General features: G+C 44.6%; 1 protein-coding gene across 2 annotated transcripts in view; it reads right to left on the reverse strand.

Annotated features, from left to right (window-relative positions):
* Window positions 1–22,089, reverse strand: part of CLIP2 (CAP-Gly domain containing linker protein 2) — a 103,234-nt gene that overhangs the window by 37,857 nt on the left and 43,288 nt on the right. For both annotated transcript variants that reach the window (XM_074264043.1, XM_074264044.1), the window contains exons 3-6: window positions 18,478–19,028; window positions 4,907–5,031; window positions 1,605–1,818; window positions 474–671 (exon numbers count right to left, since the gene is read on the reverse strand). In XM_074264043.1, coding sequence (XP_074120144.1) covers window positions 474–671; window positions 1,605–1,818; window positions 4,907–5,031; window positions 18,478–19,028 — 1,088 coding nt within the window. The remainder of the gene's footprint in view (window positions 1–473; window positions 672–1,604; window positions 1,819–4,906; window positions 5,032–18,477; window positions 19,029–22,089) is intronic.

Raw genomic sequence — 22,089 nt, forward strand, 5'->3', positions numbered from 1 at the left:
CAAGATAGACAAGACAGAAATATTCCCAGTTACTGAAATTGGCACTTTTGAGTGTCATCCCACTGAGGCCTTACAATGATGTAGTGAGGGGGCAACTAGGGGGCACAGTGGACAGAGCACCAGCCCTGCAGTCAGGAGGACCCGAGTTCAAATCTGGTCTCAGACACTTCCTAGCTGTGTGACCCTGGGCAAGTCACTTAACCCCAGCCTCAGGGAAAAAAAAGAAACAATGATGTAGTGATGCTGATGACCACCCTCAACTAGGCTGTCCCTGTGCACGGACCTCCAGTTAGGTTTCTCCTGTGCTCAGGGCCCCAGCTAGGCCGCCCCTCACTCATGTTCCCAGACAGGCTGCTTTATATTCATTCTCCCACTCCCCAATTTAGGCCAACCCTTGCTCCCTCCTCCAGCTAAGCCACTCCGGCGCTTAAGTCCCTCAGCTAGGCCGGCCCTTGATCTTTGGCCCCTCTTACCTGCTCGTGCTGAGCCTTCAGGATGGCTATCTCCTTCTCGACCTCACAGATGTGGCTGGTAGCCTTGGCCACCTCAGCCCGCTCCAGATCTCGCTCGGCCAGGAGCTGCTCGATGTGCTGCTGCTTCTCCTTGAGAGCCTCCTGTAGGGCTGTGGTGCCTGAGATCTTGCGGGCATAGCGGGAGGACGTCTCTGTCAGCTGGGGAGTCCAGGAGAGAAGAAGGGACATGAAAACTTCACAGGGTCAGAGATTTCAAGTCAGAAGAGACCTTGGAGAACATCCCATTCAACAGATGGATTTTTTTTTTAAAACAAATGACCAAACTGAGGTCCAAGAAGTAAAGCATCAGGGAATCACAAAGATGAAAAGCGCCTCACGCCATCTACTCCAATTCCCTCATTTTTTGGGCGAGGCAATTGGGGTTAAGTGACTTGCCCAGGGTCACACAGCCAGGAAGTGTTAAGTGTCTGAGGCTGGATTTGAACTCAGGTCCTCCTCACTTCAGGGCTGCTGCTCCATCCATTTTGCCATCTAGCTGCCCCCAACTCCCCCATTTTAGAGACCAGAAAACTGAAGCTCAGAGAGGTAAGGGGACATAGCTAGTAATGGTCTGAGGAGGGATTCCACCCGAGAATTGCCTGTGTCTGGGTTTGAGGGTCTTGCCATTCTGAGCACGCTGCCTTCTGCTTAGAGCCAGAAGGCCCTTTAGAACATGGGTCCTTCACTGGTTTTTCTGACATGGGCAAAGACTTCTTCTCAGTATGAGGTTTTTAAATGCAAAAAAAAATGAAATGCATGGGATTAGCAAGGAAGCCAATCATTGTGAAATAATTATCAAAAATTAAAAACAAAACCAAAAGTAAATCACAGCTGCCAAATTAAAAATCCTGACTTCTGAGAGAGAATGATTATTCTAGGTCCTTCTTGGGATCATTGATCTAGAACTGGAAAGGATGGCAAAGGCATCGAATCTAATCACCGACAGAGAAAAAAACTAAAGTCTGGCAAGATTGAGCAGCTGGCCCCAAATCACCTCACTGGCAAGACTAGAACCCAAGCTTCCCTCCTCTCAATAACTTCCTGCCCTTCCCCCATCCATCACAAGAGGCATGCATTGGACACCGCCCTTACCAGTCCACTGCGGCTAGGCCGGCCCCCAACAGAAGAAGCCACCGAGCTGACTGAGCTGATGGAGGAGCTGCTGGGACTGTGGGTCAAAGCCGAGACGCCCATCGCCATCCTCTTGCTCTTCTTGGCCTTGGCTGGACTGGTGGATGGAAAGCCAATCCGGATGACTTTGTGGATGGGAGCAAAGAGGCCAAATTTGGGGGGACACTGGAAATACCTGGAGAAAGCAAGAAAGACACATGGGAATGATGGGATTAACACATAGGGACCAAGATGTATGTCCATCCACCTCCATCTTTTCCTACCTATCCTCAGAAAGAGGGAATCAATACCCAGACAGTGTCCTAAAATCAAGATCACACAGTGGCAGCAATGAGCAGCCCATCCTGTAGAAAGCCTCTGGCCATCCAGACTACTAACTCTACTCTACTCCAATGGAGATGAAAATCCATGCAAGAGAACTGAAATGAGTCCAGCTCTGCCAGTGTTTTCTGCAGTTGTGGAAAGAATCAAAGATTCACTGGATCCTTAACCTAGAGCTGGGAGGAATTTCCAAGGGCATCTAGTCCAACTCCTTTATTTTACAGATGAGGAAACTGAGGCACAAAGGGGGAAAGGACTTGCCCAAGGTCACCCAGGTTATCCTTCACTGTACCGCTTTGCTTAAAGGGCCTCTGAAATAGGAGGAGGCCAATGACCTTGAGGGGGTTGGGCATCGTCTCTAAACTATCTCCACTCTCAAAAGCATACCTAATCTTTATCCTTGTTCCCTAGGACGTCATAGAGGTAATGCTGCACCCAAGGCCCAAAGGATTGTCCCTGTCTTTCCACTTACAAAGACCTCTTGTTTTCTCTGCTGCTTACAAGAATAGAAGCCTGGGGTCCCGCAGTCCCAGGAAGGGATGGAGAAGGAGAATTCCTGGTTCCTAAATTCTAGTTCATGGGTGTTATTGGGAAGGACAGGGGAGGGAAGAGGGCTCATCACAAAGCTAAGAAGGAACATTTCCCAGTTTCCTCCTTCTGATGCATGATGTTGCCCTGGAACAGCCAGGCCCAGTGTGATCCATCCTTAAGGTTTCTGATACACCTCAAGTCTCTGAAATTCACTGGCCTGCTATCTTCCCCTACCCTTAAAAGAATTTTATTTTTTTCCAATTACATGTAAAGCTAGTTCTCACCATTCACTTTCTTTTCTTTATTTTTCCAATTACATGTAAAGCTAGTTCTCACCATTCACTTTCTTTTCTTTATTTTTCCAATTACATGTAAAGCTAGTTTTCAAAGTTCATTTTTGTAAGATTTTGTGTTAATTTTTTCTCCCTCTGTTCTTTACTTCCCCCCGTCCTCAAGACAGAAATTTGATATTATAGCTTTTTATCGACAGAACATATGCATGGGTAATTTTTCAACACTGACCCTTGCAAACACTTCTGTTCCAATTTTCCCTTCCTTCCCTCCACCCCCTTCCCTAGATGGCAGTCTCAAACATGTTAAACATGTTAAAGTAATATTCGCTTTCACATGATTTTGAGCTCCCATTTTTTTCTCTCTCCCTCCTTGCCTTCTCCCCTCCCAGACAGCGAGCAATCTGCTACAGGTTGTACACGTATAATCATATTAATAGTCATGTTGTGAAAGAAGAATCAAAATAAAAGGGAAAAGCTACAAGAAAGAAAAAACAAACAAAAAGATGAAAATCATATACTTTGCTCTGCATTCAGACTCCATAATTTTTTCTCTGGTTGTGACCAGCATTTTCCATCATAAATTTTTGGGAATTATCTTAGATCATTGTATTGATTAGAAGAGCCAAAACTATCAAAGTTGTTCATCATACAATGTTGCCGTTACTGGGAACAATGTTGCCTTGGTTCTGCAAACTTCACTCAGCATCAGTTCATGTAAGTCTTTCCAGGTTTTTCTGAAATCTGCCTGCTCACCATTTCTTACTACACAATAGTATTCCATTATATTCATATACCACAACTTGTTTTTTTCCTCCATACCTTGGCTCTCGCTCCCTGCCACCAGTCTGGCCTATTCTCCCTTCTCTTTCTCAACTAAAGCTCCATTTGGGCTCCAGCTCTTCCTTGTGGCCTTTTGTAATGACTCCAGGCTCCAGGAATCTTTCTTAAATACTTCCAGTTCAGATAACACAATCTGGACTGAAGAAGAGACGTATCTGGCCCTTGCTTTTGGGATTAGCCTCTTTCTGGCTTGCCTCAAAGGGACAGAACCAGGAATCTTGGATAACAGTTTCAAAAAGGTCAGTTAAAGATTGATGTCAGAATGAGTTCCTCTCCTTGAAAGTCTTCAAACAGGAACTGGATGTTGACTTGGTGGGCAGATTAGAGTGAGAAATCCCTATGGCTTCAGGTTGAATGAAATGGCAACTGAGATTCCTTCCCATTCTGCAAATCTGTGATCTCCTAGCATTCATTTGCGGGAGTCTCATCTGGTTGATAATATCTTCTAAGGCAGTGCTTGAGTCTCTTCTTCCTCTTCCTATGTCCCTACAGGGTTTAGCATCCAGCAAGGCACGTAGGGGGTTCTGATTCGAAATTAATCAATGGATTCTCCTAATATTAAGTCACAGAATTTGAGCTATTTTAAAAATCTATTAATTGAAAACAATAGTATTTTTACTCATTAACTTCCTACTTTCTCTCCCCCTCTTTTTTGTTTTTGTTTTTTTGGTTGATGTTGCTTGTTTTTATGTCCCAGTCATTTCTAGAACCTTCCTGAGAAGAACCAAGATATCACTGTACTCAGTAACAGCAACATGGTGGGATGATCAATGATGATAGACTTAGCTCGTCTCAGCAATGTAAGATAATTCCAAGGGATTTATAATGGAAAATGCCATCCACATCCAGAGAAAGAATGGCTGGAAGCACAAATTTCACTTCTTTTTCCAAGTTTTTTCCCCTTTGCTCTGTTTGTTCTTTCACAACATGACCAATATGGAAATATACTTTATATGAATGCACATAGCAAACATCTCAAATTGCTCACTATTTATAGAAGGAGGAAGAGAGAGAGATAATTTAAAATTCAAATTTTTATTAAAAACGCCAAAATTATCTTTCCACATAAATGAAAAAATAAAATATTTTTTAAAAGAACCATTCTCTTGTAGATTCTCTATTCTACTAATTTCCCATCCCTTCAGGATGATTTGCAAGCTTTCTGAAAACAGTATTAGACCTGCTGTTGCCTCCTCCTGCACTGTTTCCTTCTTCCTTCCCTCTCCATCTGAAGTAGCAGGGAAGAAGTGTTAGTTTCCCATTGGCAGTCAAATGTACCTGGTACCTGCCACGGCCCCATCGTTCTTCCCAAGGGGCTCATCCAGCTCCACGCCACACCACTCCCCCTTGGCGAAGTCTGTCTCCCCAACGTAGCGCACCACGCCTGTCTTCGTCCCGCCAACCTGCCAGCAGACCAAAGGCACAGGGGGTGTTAGATGCTGAGGTCTGTGCCTCAAGGGAGGTGACCAAGACATATCAAGAAGTGGCTACCACTGAGCTCCCTTTGAATGCTTCCCACCATTTCCCATCCATTCTTCAGAATAGAACGGACTGCTTTGAGTAGCGATGAATCCCCCTTTGGAAACAAAGATTGTGTGCCCTATTTGATTCAATTCAATATGCATTTTTATAGTCCCTACTATGTGCTAGGCTCTGGCCAAGGAGCCGGGGAAGGGGAATAGACAATAATGACATAACATCTGCCCTCAACTTACATTCCATTGGGGGAAACAACCCAATATTAAAGCCTTAGAATTAGATCTTAAGATCCAGTCCAATCCCTACATTTCACAGATAAAGAAACTGAGACTAAACTTCTTTTAGTTAGCAAATCTCAGACCTTGCCCAAAGTGGTAAATCTCAGAGGTGAGATTTGAACTCAGGTCCTGTGATTCATAAGCATCATGCTTTCCACCTGCATGCCTCTTAGGTACATATATAAGAAAACAAACTACATGAAAAGTAAATACAAAGCATAAGGGAAGTGGGGAGAAAATGGGGCATGGAGATTTTAAGACCTCAAACTATAAAGAAAAGTCTTGTCCAGCAGCAAGAAATACAAAGAGAAATTCCATTTAAAATAACTGTGGATGATATAAAATATTTGTGAGTTTACCTGCCAAGATAATGTCAAGCACTGCATGAACCCAATTACAAAACACTTTCCACACAAAGTCAGATCTAATCAATTGGAAGAATATCAAGTGCTCATGGGTAGACAGATAATATAATAAAAATGACAATTCTACCTAAATTAAACTATTTATATATAATATATATAACATAATATAATAATCTACTTATACCAATAAAACTCCCAAGAAATTATTTTACACAGCTAGAAAAAATAATAACAAAGTTCATCTGGAAGAACAAAAGGTTAAGAAGTTCAAGAGAATTAATGAAAAAATACAAATGAAGGTGGCCTAGGTGTACCAGACCTAAAACTGTATTATAAAGCAAAAGTCATCGAAACCATTTATTACTAGCTAAGAAATAGAACAGTCAATCAGTAGAATAGATTAGATTCATAAGACACAATAATCAATGACTATAGTAATCTCATATTTGATAAGTCCAAAGACCCCAAGTTCTAGGATAAGAACAAAATTTATTGGGAAAACTGGAAATTAGTATGGCAGAAACTAGACACTGACCCACACCTAACACCCTAACACCCAAATGGATTCATGATTTAGACATAAAGTGTGATACTAAAAGCAAATTAGAAGAACAAAGAATAGTCTACTTCTCAGATCTGTGGAAAAGGAAGGAATTTGTGACCAAAGAATTAGAGTACATTATGGAATGTAAAATGGATAATTTTGATTATATTAAGTTAAAAAGGTTTTGTACAAACAAAATCAATACAGATAAGATTAGAAGGGAAGCAGTAAACCGGAAAAAAAATTATACTTCTAAGGGTTCTGATAAAGACCTCATTTCTAAAATATTGAGAGAATTAATTCAAATTTATAAGAATACAAGCCATTCTCCATAAATGGTCAAAGGATATGAACAGACAATTTTTAGATGAAGAAATTGAAACCATTTCTACTCATGAAAAAATGCCCTAAATCACTATTGATCAGAGAAATGCAAATTAAGACGACACTGACATACCTCTCAGATTGACTAAGATGACAGGAAAAGACAATGATGAATATTGGAGGGGATGTGGGAAAACCGGGACACTAATACATTATTGGTGGACTTGTGAACTGATCTAAGCCTTCTGGAGGGCAATATGGAACTATGCTCAAACTGTGCATCCCCTTTGATCCAGCAGTGTTTCTACTGGGCTTATATCCAAAGAGATCTTAAAGGAGTGAAAAGGACACACCTGTGCAAAAATGTTTGTGACAGCAAAAACATGGAAACTGAGTGGATGGAGAATAAGTTATAACTGAATAAGTTATGGTATATGAATATCATGGGATATTATTGTACTGTAAGAAATGATCAACAGGAGGATTTCGGAGAGGTCTGGAGAGACTTACATCAACTGATGCTGAGTGAAATGAATAGAACCAAGAGAACATTGTACACAGTGACAACAAGGATATTCAATGATCAATTCTGATGGATGTGGCTCTTTTCAACAGTGAGGTGATTCAGGACAATTCCAATAGATTTGGGATGGAGAGAACCATCTGCACTCAGAGAGAAGACTGTGAGGACTGAGTATGGATCACACAACACAGTATTTTCACTTTTTTTGTTGTTGTTTGCTTGCATTTTGTTTTTTCTCATTTTTTTTCCTTTTTGATCTGATTTTTCTTGTGTAGCATGGTAATTGTGGAAATATATATAGAAGAATTGTGCAAGTTTAACATGATGAATTACTTGCCGTCTAGGGGAAGGGGTGGAGGAAAGGGAGGAAGAAAAAATTGGAACACAAGGTTTTGCAAGGGTGAATGTTGAAAACTATGCATATGTTTTGAAAATAAAAAGCTTTATTAAAAAAATAGAAAGCTCTCATGTGGAAGGTAACCCCTGAGTCAAACCTTGAATTCCAGGAGACAGAAGGCAGGACAGAGAATTCCTCAGGTACGGGGACGCAAGCTTTACAAAGGCACAGAAGGAGGAGATGGATTCTTGTCAATGGGTTCTCAAAGAACTGAAACTAGAAGAGGCTCAGAGTTTGTTCTGTAGATAAGGAAGCTGAGACTCAGGAATGTGAAGTCATTGGCCCAAGACCACTTAGGAGGTAAATGCTGGAGATGGATTTGAACCCGGTACTGGATGGATAGACTATTTTTTGAGGTCCCTTCTAACCAATGATCCTATGGCTCTCTTCAGAGATCACTGCCTTCCCACATAGGCACATTTTTCCTATTAGGGCACCACAGAAAGCAGGGAGACAGCAGTGGATTGCTCTAAATGAAGACGAAGAACCATGGCCCAACTCTCTGTTGGACTGATCATAACAAAATCATGAGATTGGTGAAGTTCATCTCTGCTACACACCGAGATTCCAACCATGGCGTTCCCACTTCCTGCCTATAATTTTGATTAACTCACTTTCTCGCACTGGGCCTCAATTTCCTCATCTGTAAAATGCAGTGCAGAATAAATGACGTCTAAGATCTCTTCCAACTCTAAATTCCGAATTTATGTATGTGATCTTATGACCTTAAGATATCTGCCAAAGTCCCCCCTGTTTCCAAGTGACCCAATGTCCTAGGCCTTCAGGCCCATTTCTCAGTCACCCCAGTTCTGAAAGGCAAGCTTTGACAATATTTGGATCATTTCCAAGTGTCTCCAGTATGTCATGCACTGTATCTGCACCCCCTGATTTCCAGAGACTGTCTCCCTTAAATATATATCCCTAGTTCTTAGCATACTGCCTCCCTAGCACATAGTCAGCACTTAATAAATGCTTGTTCTAGCTACCCAGAAATCACTCACAAATTAGTGAGAATTGGTTTCAGGTGTTTTCTTTCTCCAGATTTAAGAGGATCCCAAGAAAATGGTAATGCTTAACCTAGAGTAACGAGGTCAGAGCCCTTCCTCCCATCCTTCTCAGCCTCTTACTCTCCTCCTACATTAGTCTTATCACTAGAGCAACGGAAGCTGGATGCCAGAGATCTTAATCCCCATTCCCCGGCTCACTGCCTTCCCCGATGTGCCCGTCAGCAATTTCTGCCGACTGGCTGGGACTGGGCACATCGGGTGGCAGCACCAGGGGCCAGGCCTGTAGATGCCCTCTCTGCTGCCTTCTCTCTCTCTCCCTCTCTCTCCTCATTGGATTCTTTCCAGCTGCCCTTCCCATGACACTCTCATTCTCCTCTAACAAAAAGTTCCCATCACCCTCCAAGTTACTGAGGTATCCTACTAGTCTAGATGGAAGTTACTGAGCTCTGTTCTTTCTTTTTAAGTAAGACAAAAAATAAGGACAAAAGTACCAAGATCCAACATCAAGAGTAAACCATTCCATATTAATATCCTTTGACCCAGAAGCCCGAGGTCAGACTCCCAGGTCAAATGATGGAAAGAAAGGCCCCATATACATCCAAAATACTCATAGCATCACTTTTATTGGTGTGGTAGCCAAGAACTGAGAACAGAGTAATGGTCATCAACCGCCAAATGGCTAAACAAATTGTGGAATATGAACAGAAGGGAAGCGACAACGACTATGGAGAATACAGAAACTTGAGGAGACTTCTATGAACTAATGCAGAGAGAAGAAAGTAGAAATAGGAAAACAATATGCATAATGTCTACAGTGATATAAATCGAAAGACAAAGAACATCAATCAACAAACATTAAGTGCCTACTGTGTACCAGGCATTATGCTAAGCAAAAAAAATAGTTCCTGTACTCAAGAAGTTTATAAACTAATAGATACTACAACCTAGGTAATTATATACTCAATAACAAAACTAAATATTGGATAAGCATAATGACCAAGTTTGGTCCTGAAGAAGAGATGAGTAAGTTTATCTTCCTTCTTTGCAGACGTGGAGCACTATGGGTGAGGGATATTGCACATACTATCAGTGACATGTTGATGAGTTTTACTGAATCATTTCTTTCTTTTTCTTTTTTTAATTCCCTGTTAACAGGAATGGTTTAGAGGAAGAGGAAGAGATATCTTTGGGAATGCATGCAATGTGAAAACAAGAGATAGCAGTAAAAAACAAAAAAGAAGAAGAAATTGAACTCATTGTTTTCTGTCTCAGTATCCTGGCTTTGATAATTGACTTCTGGGAAGCAAGAGAGTAAGAGAGGGATAGAACTGGAAGATCACAAGACTAGTAGTAAATTTTTTTTACTCCACCTTTTCTGAGATCCTAGTTTAAGAAAGGGACTCCTTCACAACTGTGTTTCCATTTAAGAGAGCCAGTGAAGAGAAATTTACACAGCCAGCCCGGTAAGCTAAGAGCAGCCTGGAAATGCCTGGAAACCAGTGGGTGGCTGGTACTTACTTGCAAGGCCAGGTTAACATCTGAAAAGAACTTCAAAAGCCCTTTAAAAGACATTGCTTCATGCTTTGTATTCATATTTCCAGTTCCTGGCACACAGCAGACCCTTCTTTTTGAATGACTGATTGATAGGGGGATTAAAAAGCCTCATGAGGGGTAAAGAGGGGGCCTATGGATACAGAATGTGGCATATGCTGTCAGGTAGTCACTTTGCCTGTAGCTTTTGCTTAAATGTATTATTTCTCTCCTTCCTTCCTTTCTTCCTTTTTCCTTCTTTGCTTCCTTCTTTCCTTGCTTCCTTCCTTACTCTTGGTTTCTGTTTCTCTGTGTATGACTATGTCTTTGTCTGTGTTTGTGTCTCCATCTGTTTTTCTCTCATACAAACACACATACACACGCACACCTCTGTTTCTAGATTATATACCTGTTACATAGGGGTTTGGGGTTTTTTTGTTTTTGTTTTTGTTTTTCTCTCAAGGGGGAAAGAGGAAGGAAAGGAAATAGATTTTTTTTTTTCATTGAATATAGCAAAAGTTTTCTTTTTTAAAGAGGAATTCAATCCTTCTGGCCCAAAGTTTTCATCAACATCCTTGAGATTCAGTAGACCCAGTTCTTTCATCTGTAGACTTCTCAAAGGCTCCTGGGAGCACCCAGAACCCTGTCATTAATGTCATCATCAGGAGCTAGGCCAGGGAACCAGGAAGAAGGCGGGTTAGGGAATGTGGCAGCATTTCCAAGGAGCAGAGGCATGGCAAGGAAGGGTCTTTGTCTCAAAGAGCGTGCCCAGGGAATTCAAAATTTTCCCTCTATCTGGGGCCAAAACTTAGTACACAAGGCCCAAATTCTAATTCAGGAAAAAAGGAAGGCTGGGGATGATGGTGGTGGTGGCGGGGAACACCGAGGTAGAAACACTTTTCCCAAAGGCCAGGCCTGACCTGGTCATCCTCAGCTTCACCATGAGGGTCTTATCGGCTCCTTCTCTCTTCTCTCTCCACATCCCCTCATTCAGGCTCCTCTTTGTGTTTTGTTTTCCTATTAGAAAGTAAGCTCCTTAAGGCTCTCTATTGTTTTTATTGTATTGTATTTCCTACATAGCACAGTGCCTGATACAGAGAAAGTACTTATTTAAATACTTATTTTATCCATCCATCCATCATCCATCTATCCATCCATTATCCATCCATCCATCCATTCCTCTATCTATCCATCAGCTATCCAACCATCTGTCTGTCTCTCCATCCATCATCCATCAGTTATTCATCCATCCATCCACCCATCCATCAACTGTCTCTCCATCCAATTATCCACCTTTCTGTCCATTTCTCCCTTCTTCTGTCCATCTATTCATCTTGCCATCCATCCATTTTCTCATCTCTCTGTCTTTCCATTTATTCATCCATCTATCCATCCTTTTTTCTATGTATCCATCTATTCATTGTCTCTCCACCTATCTATCCATCCATCTATCTATCCATCCAATCTATCTAGCAGAAAAGCAAATCAGAGCATTAATGTCAAAAAGGTCCTTGGGGTAATTATGGGATAATGAATGAAGTCCTTGTAAATCTTAGAGCTCTGTGCAAATTCACATACCTACTACAAAGCAAAGCTGTAAGTGGGCCCCATCTAGGACATTGGATGGGGAAATCCTGGAGTGAATAATAGTAATAATCACAACAATAGTAATAAACAACATTAATATATTACTTACAATGTGCTAGGTATCATTATTTATTGTTTCATCTGAGCCTTACACAGCTGTGGTAGGAAGGTGCTGGTATATCCTTTTTTTTCCCAGATAAAGAAACTGAGGCAAACAGAGGTGAAAGGACTTGTTCAAGTGTCCAAGGCCAGATCTGAACTTAGATCTTCCTGACTGGGGGCCCAGTGCTCTATCCACTGAGCCACCTAGCTCAAGCTTAGTCTAACTCATTTTGATCTCTGAGGTCCTCTCTGAGCCTCAGCTTCTTCATCTATACAATGAAAGGGTTCATAGGATCATCACTTCTAGCTGGAGGAAGCCTTGGAGGTTATTCAGACCAAGCCCTTCATTTTACACAGAAGGAAATGGAGGAAATGAATGATCTGCCCACTTTCCACTCTTTCCATGCCCCCAGAGGGTTTTACAGAAGTATCCTGGTCTTGGAATCAAGAAGACCCAAGGTCAAATCCAACCACGGACATTTGCTGTGTGACTCTAGGCAAGTCACTTAGCTTCTGTCTGCCTCAGTTTCCTCATCTGTCAAATGAGGACAATAATGGCACTTATGAAAGTTGGGAAGCTCAAATGAAAGAACAGAGAATGTACTCTGTCTGCAGACCTTCAAGTGTCATTCAAGCGGGGCCAAGTTCCTCAGACTTTCTCTGGGTTTAGGACTTCATCTTGGATCCCAGCTGGCACTCACAAAGTACAGGATCCCAGCGGCTGAGGGTCACAAGTTGAGAAGGAAGGGGAAGGAGAGGATGCAGAAATCGTATACTTTCCTTGGGTGATGATAATAGCAACCTTAGTGTTTATTGGTGTGTTGAGTTAAAATTAATTAATTATTGATGAATTGCAGGTACCTTCCTCTGGGTCTGACTCATTGCCTTTTTGGGGACCACAGATTTTGAATGAGGAGGAATCATAGAGCCCAGTTATTTTACAGGTAGGGAAACTGAGGCAGACAGAGATTGACTTATTTAATATCTTGTGGGGTATGTGGCAGAGAAGGATCATAGCACCAGAGGGAAGAGAAGGGGAAAACAAACAAACAAACAAACAAACAAAAAAGCAAAGGAAAGGAAGAGCTCAGCTTCAATAACCCCTTGTCTGAGCCCCAGAGCCAGGAGAGTCCATCAGAGAAGTCCCTTTGAAACTACAGGGGAGAAGGAGGAAGGAAAACAAGCCCTCCTTCCTGGGTGGTTAGCCCCGATCTGCTGCCACCCTGGCAATCTTGGGCCCTCCTCCATCCCTCCTGCCTGACCCCAAATTGTAGCCTTGAATGCAGCCATTAGAGATCAGCCAGCCAGCCCCCTCCTGCTCCTCCCTTCAGAGCAGGCTGCCTCTTCCTGAGGTGTGGGGGACTTTCCAGCAGAGCTTCTTCCCATCCCTGAACAACTGCCTGGGCTGGGAGGGGGGGAAAACCTGGCAGGGATAGCTTTCTGTCTGTTTCAAATAGCCTCCTCTCCTCCCCTGTCCCCTCCCCAGCTCCCTTGGCTTGCCCATCATCCAATCACTTTCAAAACAACCTGGTACAATCAAGAGAATAATGGCCCCACAGGCAGGAGACCCCGGAATTGGAATCCCATCCAGAGCATTTATTAGCTGTGTGACTGTGTGCGGGCAATTCTGACCTTTCTTAGCTTCAATTTTCCCATCTGTAAAATGGAAGAAATGGTCCTTGCAGTCTACAGAACTCATAGGATTGCGAGGATCAGAGGGGATCATGGGATTACAGCTGGAAAAGCCCTCAGAAATCTTGTGTTCCAATGCCCTCATCCTATAGTGGTGGAAACTGAGGCCCATACAGGAGATCTGAGACTCCCTCAAGGTTACACAGATCATAAGGAGCAGAATGGGCTTTGAACCCGAGAAAATAAATGGAAACATAAAACACTTTTTAAACTTTAAAGTGCCATATAGACAGCATTATTATTATATTAAATACATTAATTATATTATAATTAATTTATATAATAATATAATTATATTATTATATATTAAAATATTATTGTTAATGTTAACTCAGGAATAGTTACACAATTATGTAATATAATCTCCTATAAGTTATATAATATAATCATATTTGTGTTAATTAGTAATAAATATAATTATATAATTAACTGATTATAACACAATGTATACATCTATTGTATTGTATTATTCCCTAATGTAACAATATAATTGTAGCAATACATTAATATAAATTACATTGACTAAAACATTGCTATATGAAATATTTTAAAGTATTTGAATATTTTATTGAAAAATATGGAATTAATATTAAATGAAATTAATTATTATTGTTAAACTATATGAATATCATTTTAAATTACATTATATGAAAGATATTATAATAAAAATATCACTTATATCATGCCAAATATTACTTATAATATATACTATAATAATTTATATGATAAATATAAGAACTGGGGGCAGCTAGGTGGCGCAGTGGATGGAGCACCAGCCCTGAATTCAGGAGGACCCGAGTTCAAATCTGGTCTCAGACACTTAACACTTCCTGGCTGTGTGACCCTGGGCAAGTCACTTAACCCCAGCCTCAGGGGGAAAAATAAATAAATATATAAATGAATGAATGAATGAATAAATAAATAAACAAACAAACAGATAAATAAATAAATACATGAATGAATAAATAAATAAGTGAATGAATAAATAAATAAATAAGTGAATGAATGAATAGATAGATAGATAAATAAATGAATGAATGAATAAATAAAAGAACTATTATTATCTGGCCTCAGAGTTAGGAAACCCTGGATTCAAGTCTTGCCTGCCACATATTGGCTATGTAATCCTGATCAAATCACTTGCTCTCAGGGCCCCAGGTACTGATTTTTCTAAGGCAAAGATCTTTCTTTTTTTCTCAATAAATTTCACTGGCTCCCTATTCCCTTTAGAATCAAATACAAAACCCTCTGCTGAGCAGCTCCTGACAATCTGGCCCTTCTCCCCTTTCCAGTCTTTTTTGTGTATTCCTTTCCACGAATGCTCCCCAGATCTGCTGCCCTTCCTCTCACACATTGCTCCATCTCCTGCCTCACCTCTGTACTGGATGCCCCCCCACCCCCCATGCCTGAAAAGCTCTCCCTCCTTACTTCTGGGTCCTAGATTCCCTGGCTTCCTTAGAGACTCAACTCAACCTGCCTTCTTCAAGTGACCTTGTCCATTAGTGCCCCTCTCAATCCCCTCTTTTCAAAACAAAGAGATTGCTTGCAATCTATTCTGGTTACCCTGGCTAAGGTACCAATAGCTGCTAATTGGCCAAGGGCATGTGGCTTCCCCTCTCAAAGGAAGGGTTTGGCTGACTGCTCCCTAACATCTCTCCCGGCTCCAATGTGCAGTAAAAGACTCCAAGAATAAGGTTTCGGGGTTCTGTGTCAGGGGACACCTGAGGAACCTGGCTCACACCCACCAAAGAGAATTCTTATTGTTTGGGTGACTGATCTCTCTGAACTTCAGCTTCTTCAACTATTCAATGAGGGAGCTGGACTGAATGATCTCCAAGACCTCTCCCCTTTTGAAATCTTTGATTCAGTTTCCTTATTGTACAGAGGAGGAAACTGAGGCCCATAGAGGTAAAATGAACAAATTCTGAAATTCCCTGCCCAGTATTCTAGTCACCTTTGAGAAAATAAAAAGGAGGTGGGTAGGGATAGGAAATTGGAAATCGAAATAAGAAAGCAGATATCTAGAAGGAAATGGAAAAAGCACATCCTGAGTCATGGCTTGCCACAGTGAATCTGGAGTTAAGTTAGAAAGGGCAAGAAAGGGAGAAAAAAGAGGGAAAAAGAAAGAGAAAAGGAAGGAAAGGAGAAAGAGAAAGAAAATAGGGAAAGAGAAAGTCGGGAAGAAAAGGAGAAAAAGCAAAAGTCAGAAAAAAGAAGAGAAAAAAGAAAGATAGGAAAAAAGAAAGTCAGAAAACAGGAGAAAAAGAATGTAAAAAAGGAGAGAGAAAAAGAAAGGAAAGGGAAAGTCAGAAAATGGGAGAAAAAAGAAAATAAGAAAGGAGGGAGAAAAAAGGAAAGAAAAAGTAAGAAAAGAAAGAGAAAGTTAGAAATAAAAGGAAGCAAAAAGAAAGGAGAGAAAGTTAAAAAGGAAAGGAAAGAAAAAGCAGGAGAAAAAGAAAGGAAAGTTAGAAAGAAAAAAGAAAGAAAAGGAAAGAAAAAGAAAGTAAGAAAAAAAGAGAAAGAAAGAAAAGGAAAGAAAAAGAAAATAGGTAAAAAAGAAAGGAAAAGGAAAGTTAAAAAGAAAAGAGAAAGGAAAGGAAAGAAAAAGAAAGTAAGGAGAGAAAGAGAAAGTTAGAAAGAAAAGGAAGGCGAAAGTGGGAAAACAGGAGAAAAAGAAAAACAGAAAATAGGAGAGAGAAAAAGAAAGTCATAGAATAAGGAAGGGGAAACAGTGGCTTGCTGTGGTCACAGAGTCCGAACCTGGGTCTCATTATTCCAAGGAGAGCCCCCTTCTCTTCGGAACCTTCTCCCACTTGTCAGGGCTTTTCCTCCTTGAAACTTACACCACAGATGAAGGAACTATATAGCACAATGGGAAAAAAGAGCTGAGTCTGGGTTCAAATCCTGACTCTGTATGACCTTAGAAAAGTTATTTTACCTATTTAAGCCTCAATTTCCTACTCTGTACCGAGGGGTTGTGGGAGGCACCTGGGGCGGCTGGCTGGCTGGGGAGGCAGCTGCTCGCTCCGGGAGGGAGGGGGCCACAGCTCTGGGGGAAGTGGCTAATCCATCCCCCAGCCCCTCGGCCGCCCGCGCCCCTCACTGGGTCTGGAGTATTTCAGAAGCAGTTTAAAGTTTCCTGCTGTTTAGTCTGGCCTCGTTTACAGCCGGGGAAACTGCCTCCTGAGCCAAGTAGCTTCCCACAGGCTCGGGGCAGGGCATGCGGGCACCAGCTGTGTGGAGACCGCGCAGGCTCCTAGAGAGGCTGCTCTGTCTGAGGGAGCCCCTGCGGCGGTCAGCTCGGGCCCGTTAGAAATGACCTCCCACAAGTCCCCAGGCTGAGGGCAGCTCCCTCTCTCCACAGAGAAGCCTGGAAATCTGTGTAGTGGGGGTCTCTTTCCCCTTCCCTAAAGCCCTCCCCTCCTGCGGCCTCAGTCCCGGGGGCTACGTGGTCAAGAGGGTCCCAAGAAGTGTTCTTAATGAACTTGCTCCAGGAGCTCAGATGTAAGGCCAGAAGGGACCTCACAGCCACCCTCGCCCAGGCCGGCTTTGGAGGGAGCCCTTTCTGCGTCTGTGCCGTCGGGAGACTGGACTGAAGGTTGTTTGTGCTCAGAATTATATGTTGTGCTACCGCTCGGCCATTTCCAGGCACTTTCAGATCCCTGTGATCCCACGTGGGCTTTCCTTGGCAGAGATACTCGGCGGTCGGCCGTTTCCTTCTCTAGCTTATTTGACAGATGAAGAAACTAAGGCAGACAGGGCGAAGGGACTTGCCCAGGATCACACATGTTCTTGGGAGAAACACTGGAGCGATTTTCCATCTCCTCCAATTCACTTACAGATAAGAAACAGAGTGAAGTGACCTATCTGGGGTCGGGAAGTCTCTGAGGCGAGATTTGAACTCGGTCCTCCTGAGCCCGGGGCCAGTGCTCTGTGCACCATGGCATCACCTAGCTGCCCTCACAATACAGTGGATCTGACCAAAAAGCATCTGATAGAGGGCTGGTTCTGGAGTCAGGAGGACCCAAGTTCAAAGCTCGCCTCGGACAGACACTTAACACTTCCTGGCTGTGTGACCCTGGGCAAGTCACTTAATCCGACTGCCTCAGCAAAAAACCAAAAAACCAATAAAACAAAAAAACCCAAAATATCTGAGAAGTTTCCTATCTGGATCAAGTACTGGCTAATAATTTCATGTGTTCACTCTGTTAAACAGCTGGCGCTGCCCATTGTACCACCCAGACTGTCTCTCCAGCCTGCCTCTGTTCTGCCCGTGTGGCATTTCTGCCTGTATAATCCTGCAGTCACCAAACCCTCTAAAATAGACAGTGATGATGATGATGATGATGATGATGATAAGGAGGAAAGGAAGAGACTGAGGCACAAAATGGTGGAGGAATTTGCTCAAAGCTAATAAATGAAAGCCCAGAGGGAGGTGGACTCTTGCGAGCCAAAATCTTTTCCCGCTCCCAAAAAGTGAGTCTTTAAGGGTGAGATTTCATGTGCTTGAGCCAGGCGGGGGGAGGAGGGGGGAGAGAAGACGCCCTGGGCTCAGGAAGCCCCGGCTAGGCCGCAGCCAAGTCTGGCTACCTCCCTTCCTAGAAGTCAGAGGGCACCTTTCTCAGGCCTAAAGGAAGCGCAAACAGGAAAGCTCTCTGGGACTCTCCCTCCAGCCTCCAGGGAGTTCTGGGCTCTCCTTACTCGGAACCAAACTGACACCCCCTGACCCAGAGTGCCAGCTTGGCGTGGGCGGGGCGGGCACATGCGGTCCATCAATCCCCGTGCCTGGCGTGGGCTGGGGGGAAAACATTTGTCCTGCCTAGGAAGGAGGCTGATGGTGTGATTTTTCTTTTTGTTAACCCAGTACTTAGCACAGAACCCCAGTACACAATGGGTGCTAAATAAATATCTGGTACATTGTAGGCACTCAATAAATGTTGATGCAGCAAAGTGAACACACACACACACACACACACACACACACAGAGTTAACCAGGGCCAGCCAGCTCCGTCTTACTCACCAGAACCCGGTCCCCAAGCCGCAAGTCCTTGTCTCCCTTCTTTACAGAGCCACTGTCCGAGAGGTTGGAGCCCGACTCGTTGCCCGTCTTCATGGAGCTGTTGAGGACGCTCTCCCGCAGGGGGATCACCCGGGTGGACAGAGGGGGCGTAGCTGTGCCAGAATGCAGGGACAGGTTCTGGGCGGTCAGAGACTCCACGGAGTGGGCGTCGCTGCCCGAGCCCTCTGCGGTGGGCTGCCGCGTCAGTTTGGAGGGTCGGGTAAAGATGCCCTGCAGCGGCTGGCACTCAAAGTAGCGGACGCCCCCCACGGAGCCATCGTTCTTGCCCACGGGGTCGTCCAAGACCACTCCTGCCCACTGGCCGGGTGCAAACTGAGTCTCTCCCAAATACTGGACGACTCCGGGCTTCACCCCGTTCACCCAGACCCGCTCGCCCACCACAAAGTCCCCCAGGAAGTCATCGCCGACCTCTGCCACCTTGGGGCACGGCTTCTCCGCGGGGGTGGCACTGGCTGCCGCGGGTCCGGATGATTGCTTGTGCAGAGGAGAGCCTGTACAGGAAGAGAGAGACGGGCGTAATTAGGACAGGAGAGCAGACGGTGATGGAAGGACCCGAGCGGCTGCATCTGGGAGGACGGAGGCATCGAATGCCGGCGCCAAGCTGGGTGGGCTTCCCCTACGTCCAACCCTCTCATTTACAGAGGAATACATGGAGGCCCACGCAAGGAAGGAGTCTAGCCTCAAAGGCCCCGCATCTGGCTTAGAATCCAGCTTTTCTGGCTGCCCCTGATGATCTTGCTGAACACGGTTTTCATGTCGTTCTCGCTTACATCTTGAATAATTTATTCTGAAAATGCCCATCTGTGGGGGCCCTGCCTCTCCTCCAGAGCTGGCTTTGGCAGGGCCAGAACCACTTAAGTCGGTCTTAAATCCTCAGCACCCAACAAGCACAGTCATGAGACCCGGCCCTCAGGGGCATCTTCTCATCCCCAACGCCCTTTGTCCCGGGCACGCATGGGCAATACCAGCAGCCCCATTTCCCTCCGCGCCCCCTCCTCATTCCCAGGAAGCCTCTCGGTGCTCTCAATTACAGAAATATTAGGTATGTAAATATAATTTTCAAGCGACTTGAGGATTCTCTTTGGTTCCAGTGGATGAGTGCACCTTTGGAAGCCTTGTTTTGCTCATCTGAAAAAAAGGCGGGATGGGGCAGCTGGGTGGCACATTGGGTAGAGCACCGGGGACCTCAGACGGGTATTGCGAGCTGTATAAATCACTTAACCCCGATTGCCTCCAAAAAGAAAACAGAAAGAGATGTGTTAAACTAGAAGGCATCAGGAGGCGTTAGACCACGTGGCCTAGGAGCCCTTCCAGTTCTAGAGCTGTAGGATCCTCTGGGACACCTTTGCAATAATTAGTTTGTTTTAAGCCAAGAAGCAATCCGGTGGTTCCTGAGAGCTGCCGCTTCCCTCCTCGGCTTCTTTTCTGAGACAGAAAGTTAGAAGCCTAAGCATAATTGCTCCGAGTCGCCGTGAGGAAAGTTCCTAATATTTAGCCAGAGGTTTGGCTCTGTTAACACGAATATCGGTTTCTAATTCAGCCTTCACCTCTACGTGACTGATTCAAAATTCAGGTAACCAGAAAGAGCTTCTGGGTAATGAAGCCGTTAATTCTACCGGCAGAGGACGTTTAAGAAAAAACACATTCCCCCCCCCCCCGAGTCCTTGAGAAGGTGGGCCTACTAGCGACATTGGCCTGAGTCTTCTGCTCCGAGATGACCACCTCCCTGCCTCTCTTCTCCATCTTAGTCCAAAAGCTACCCTCTTTTCCCTTTCACCAATGGCTCCAGTTCCACTCTAGAGGGGCCGCCAGATGTCAACCTGGTTCTCAACTCAGCTTTCGCCTACTGTGGGTGCTCCAGGCTTTCTTTGTACCTGGTCTTATTGATTCGGGCCGGGCTTCCCACCCAACAAAGACAACTGCCTTCAAGTAAAGTGGGGAAATCATCCAGCAGCGGACTCTAGCCAGCTCCCACTAACCGTGAGACCTCGAGCAAGGCTCGGGCTTCGGCTTCTCTGTCTGTAAAATAGGAGAAGTCCTGGATCTGATTCCATGATTGTACGATTCTAACTCTAACACTCTTGCAGAAGGGACACCTACGATTCCATGCCAAAGCTTTCAGAAGCACTTAGTTTTCCTGGAAAGTAATGCGTTTCGAGCTTTTACTTGTCTGCTTTTTTTCCCTTTGCTGTCAGGACCCCCTCCCTCTAGCCTTCTTCACAGACACTGCCCCCCCCCCCGGCTGGCCAGGTAGCCATCCTCGGCCCGGGAAGGGGCTGGATCTGTTGGGGCAGGGGCCACAGAATTTCCTGTCTCCCACCTGGCATCTGGAATCCAGGGCAAAGGAGGGAAGCCGAGCCTCAGCCAAGGACATCTTGAGGCCGTTAATTCATTTGGAAAAAGCGTGTTCCTCTGAGAGCCTGTTAGCAATCAAAGTGAGATCAGAAAGCCTCCGCAGCCCAGCCCACAAAGCCCAGCTCCTACCGGGGAAGGCGAGGATGATGGGATCTGTTCCTCCTTCCCTCTTCTCCCCACCCGTCCTCGGAGCCTTCCACCTGGGTCTTACCTCCCTCGAGTTCCACGAACCGAGAGTGGAGCAGAGCTGGGAGCTGGGACTCCTTCATCCTTCCTATACCCACGCAGACCCACCGACTGGCTGCTGGGCCTTGTGGAGAGGAGGGAGGAGAATTGGGGGAGGGGGAGCAGGAGGGAGGAGGGAGGGACTTAACCCTTCGGATTCCTCAGCCCTTGAATGAGAAATGTTCAGAGTTAGAGCAGTCCCATCAAACCCTTCATGCTGTAAGGGGACATAAAAGCTCCCGGAGTAGGTAGAGGAAGGGGCTGGATTAGAATCCAAGCCTCTCTTGTCTTTCAGAGTTAAACAGAGATTAAATTAAAGAACTGGAAGGGGGAGGGGAAGGGTCCAACAGGAGGGGAGCCAGGCCGGCTGCGTCCCCAGGTAGGCGAGGACGAATGGGCGTCAGTCAGAGCCTCAGTCTGTCTCCCAAGTGAGAGGGCAGCAGGGTGCGGCTGAAGCAAATGGACTGACACGGGTGGAGGACCACCCAATCACGGAGAAGCGACAAATCAGGAAGAAATACTCCAGAAGCCCCCAATGTGTGGAGGGAAGATCAGGTCACAAGGGAAGGAAGGCAGGACACAGGGATGGAGACAGAGGTGGAGGAAGGGGGAGGCCAGACGTCAGAAGGAGGCACTGAAGGAGAAAGGGACAGGGACAGAGAAGGGTCAAGGTAAGAGGGGAGGGAGGCCAGAGGCTGGTGGAGGAGGGACACCTCAAGTCCTGTCAGGGATTCTGGGTAGCACTTGGCCTGAAAGCCTGTCCCATGTGTGCCCAGGTAGTAAAGGCCTAGAAGGCAGGGAGGAGAGGGCAAATTCTTACTGAGTAGTAATGGCTGATAAAGGCTTGATTAGTCACTGCTCTTTGGGATACGCATATTTTCAAGTTTCATTACAAAATAATCCAAAGAAAGGGGTTGCTAAGGCTGGAATTTCGGCATGGTTTGGCGTCTTCTCTGACTCTGGATTCTATCC

The sequence above is a fragment of the Sminthopsis crassicaudata genome, chromosome 4 (assembly GCF_048593235.1).
Source record: "Sminthopsis crassicaudata isolate SCR6 chromosome 4, ASM4859323v1, whole genome shotgun sequence".
In the NCBI taxonomy this organism is placed as follows: Eukaryota; Metazoa; Chordata; class Mammalia; order Dasyuromorphia; family Dasyuridae; genus Sminthopsis; species Sminthopsis crassicaudata.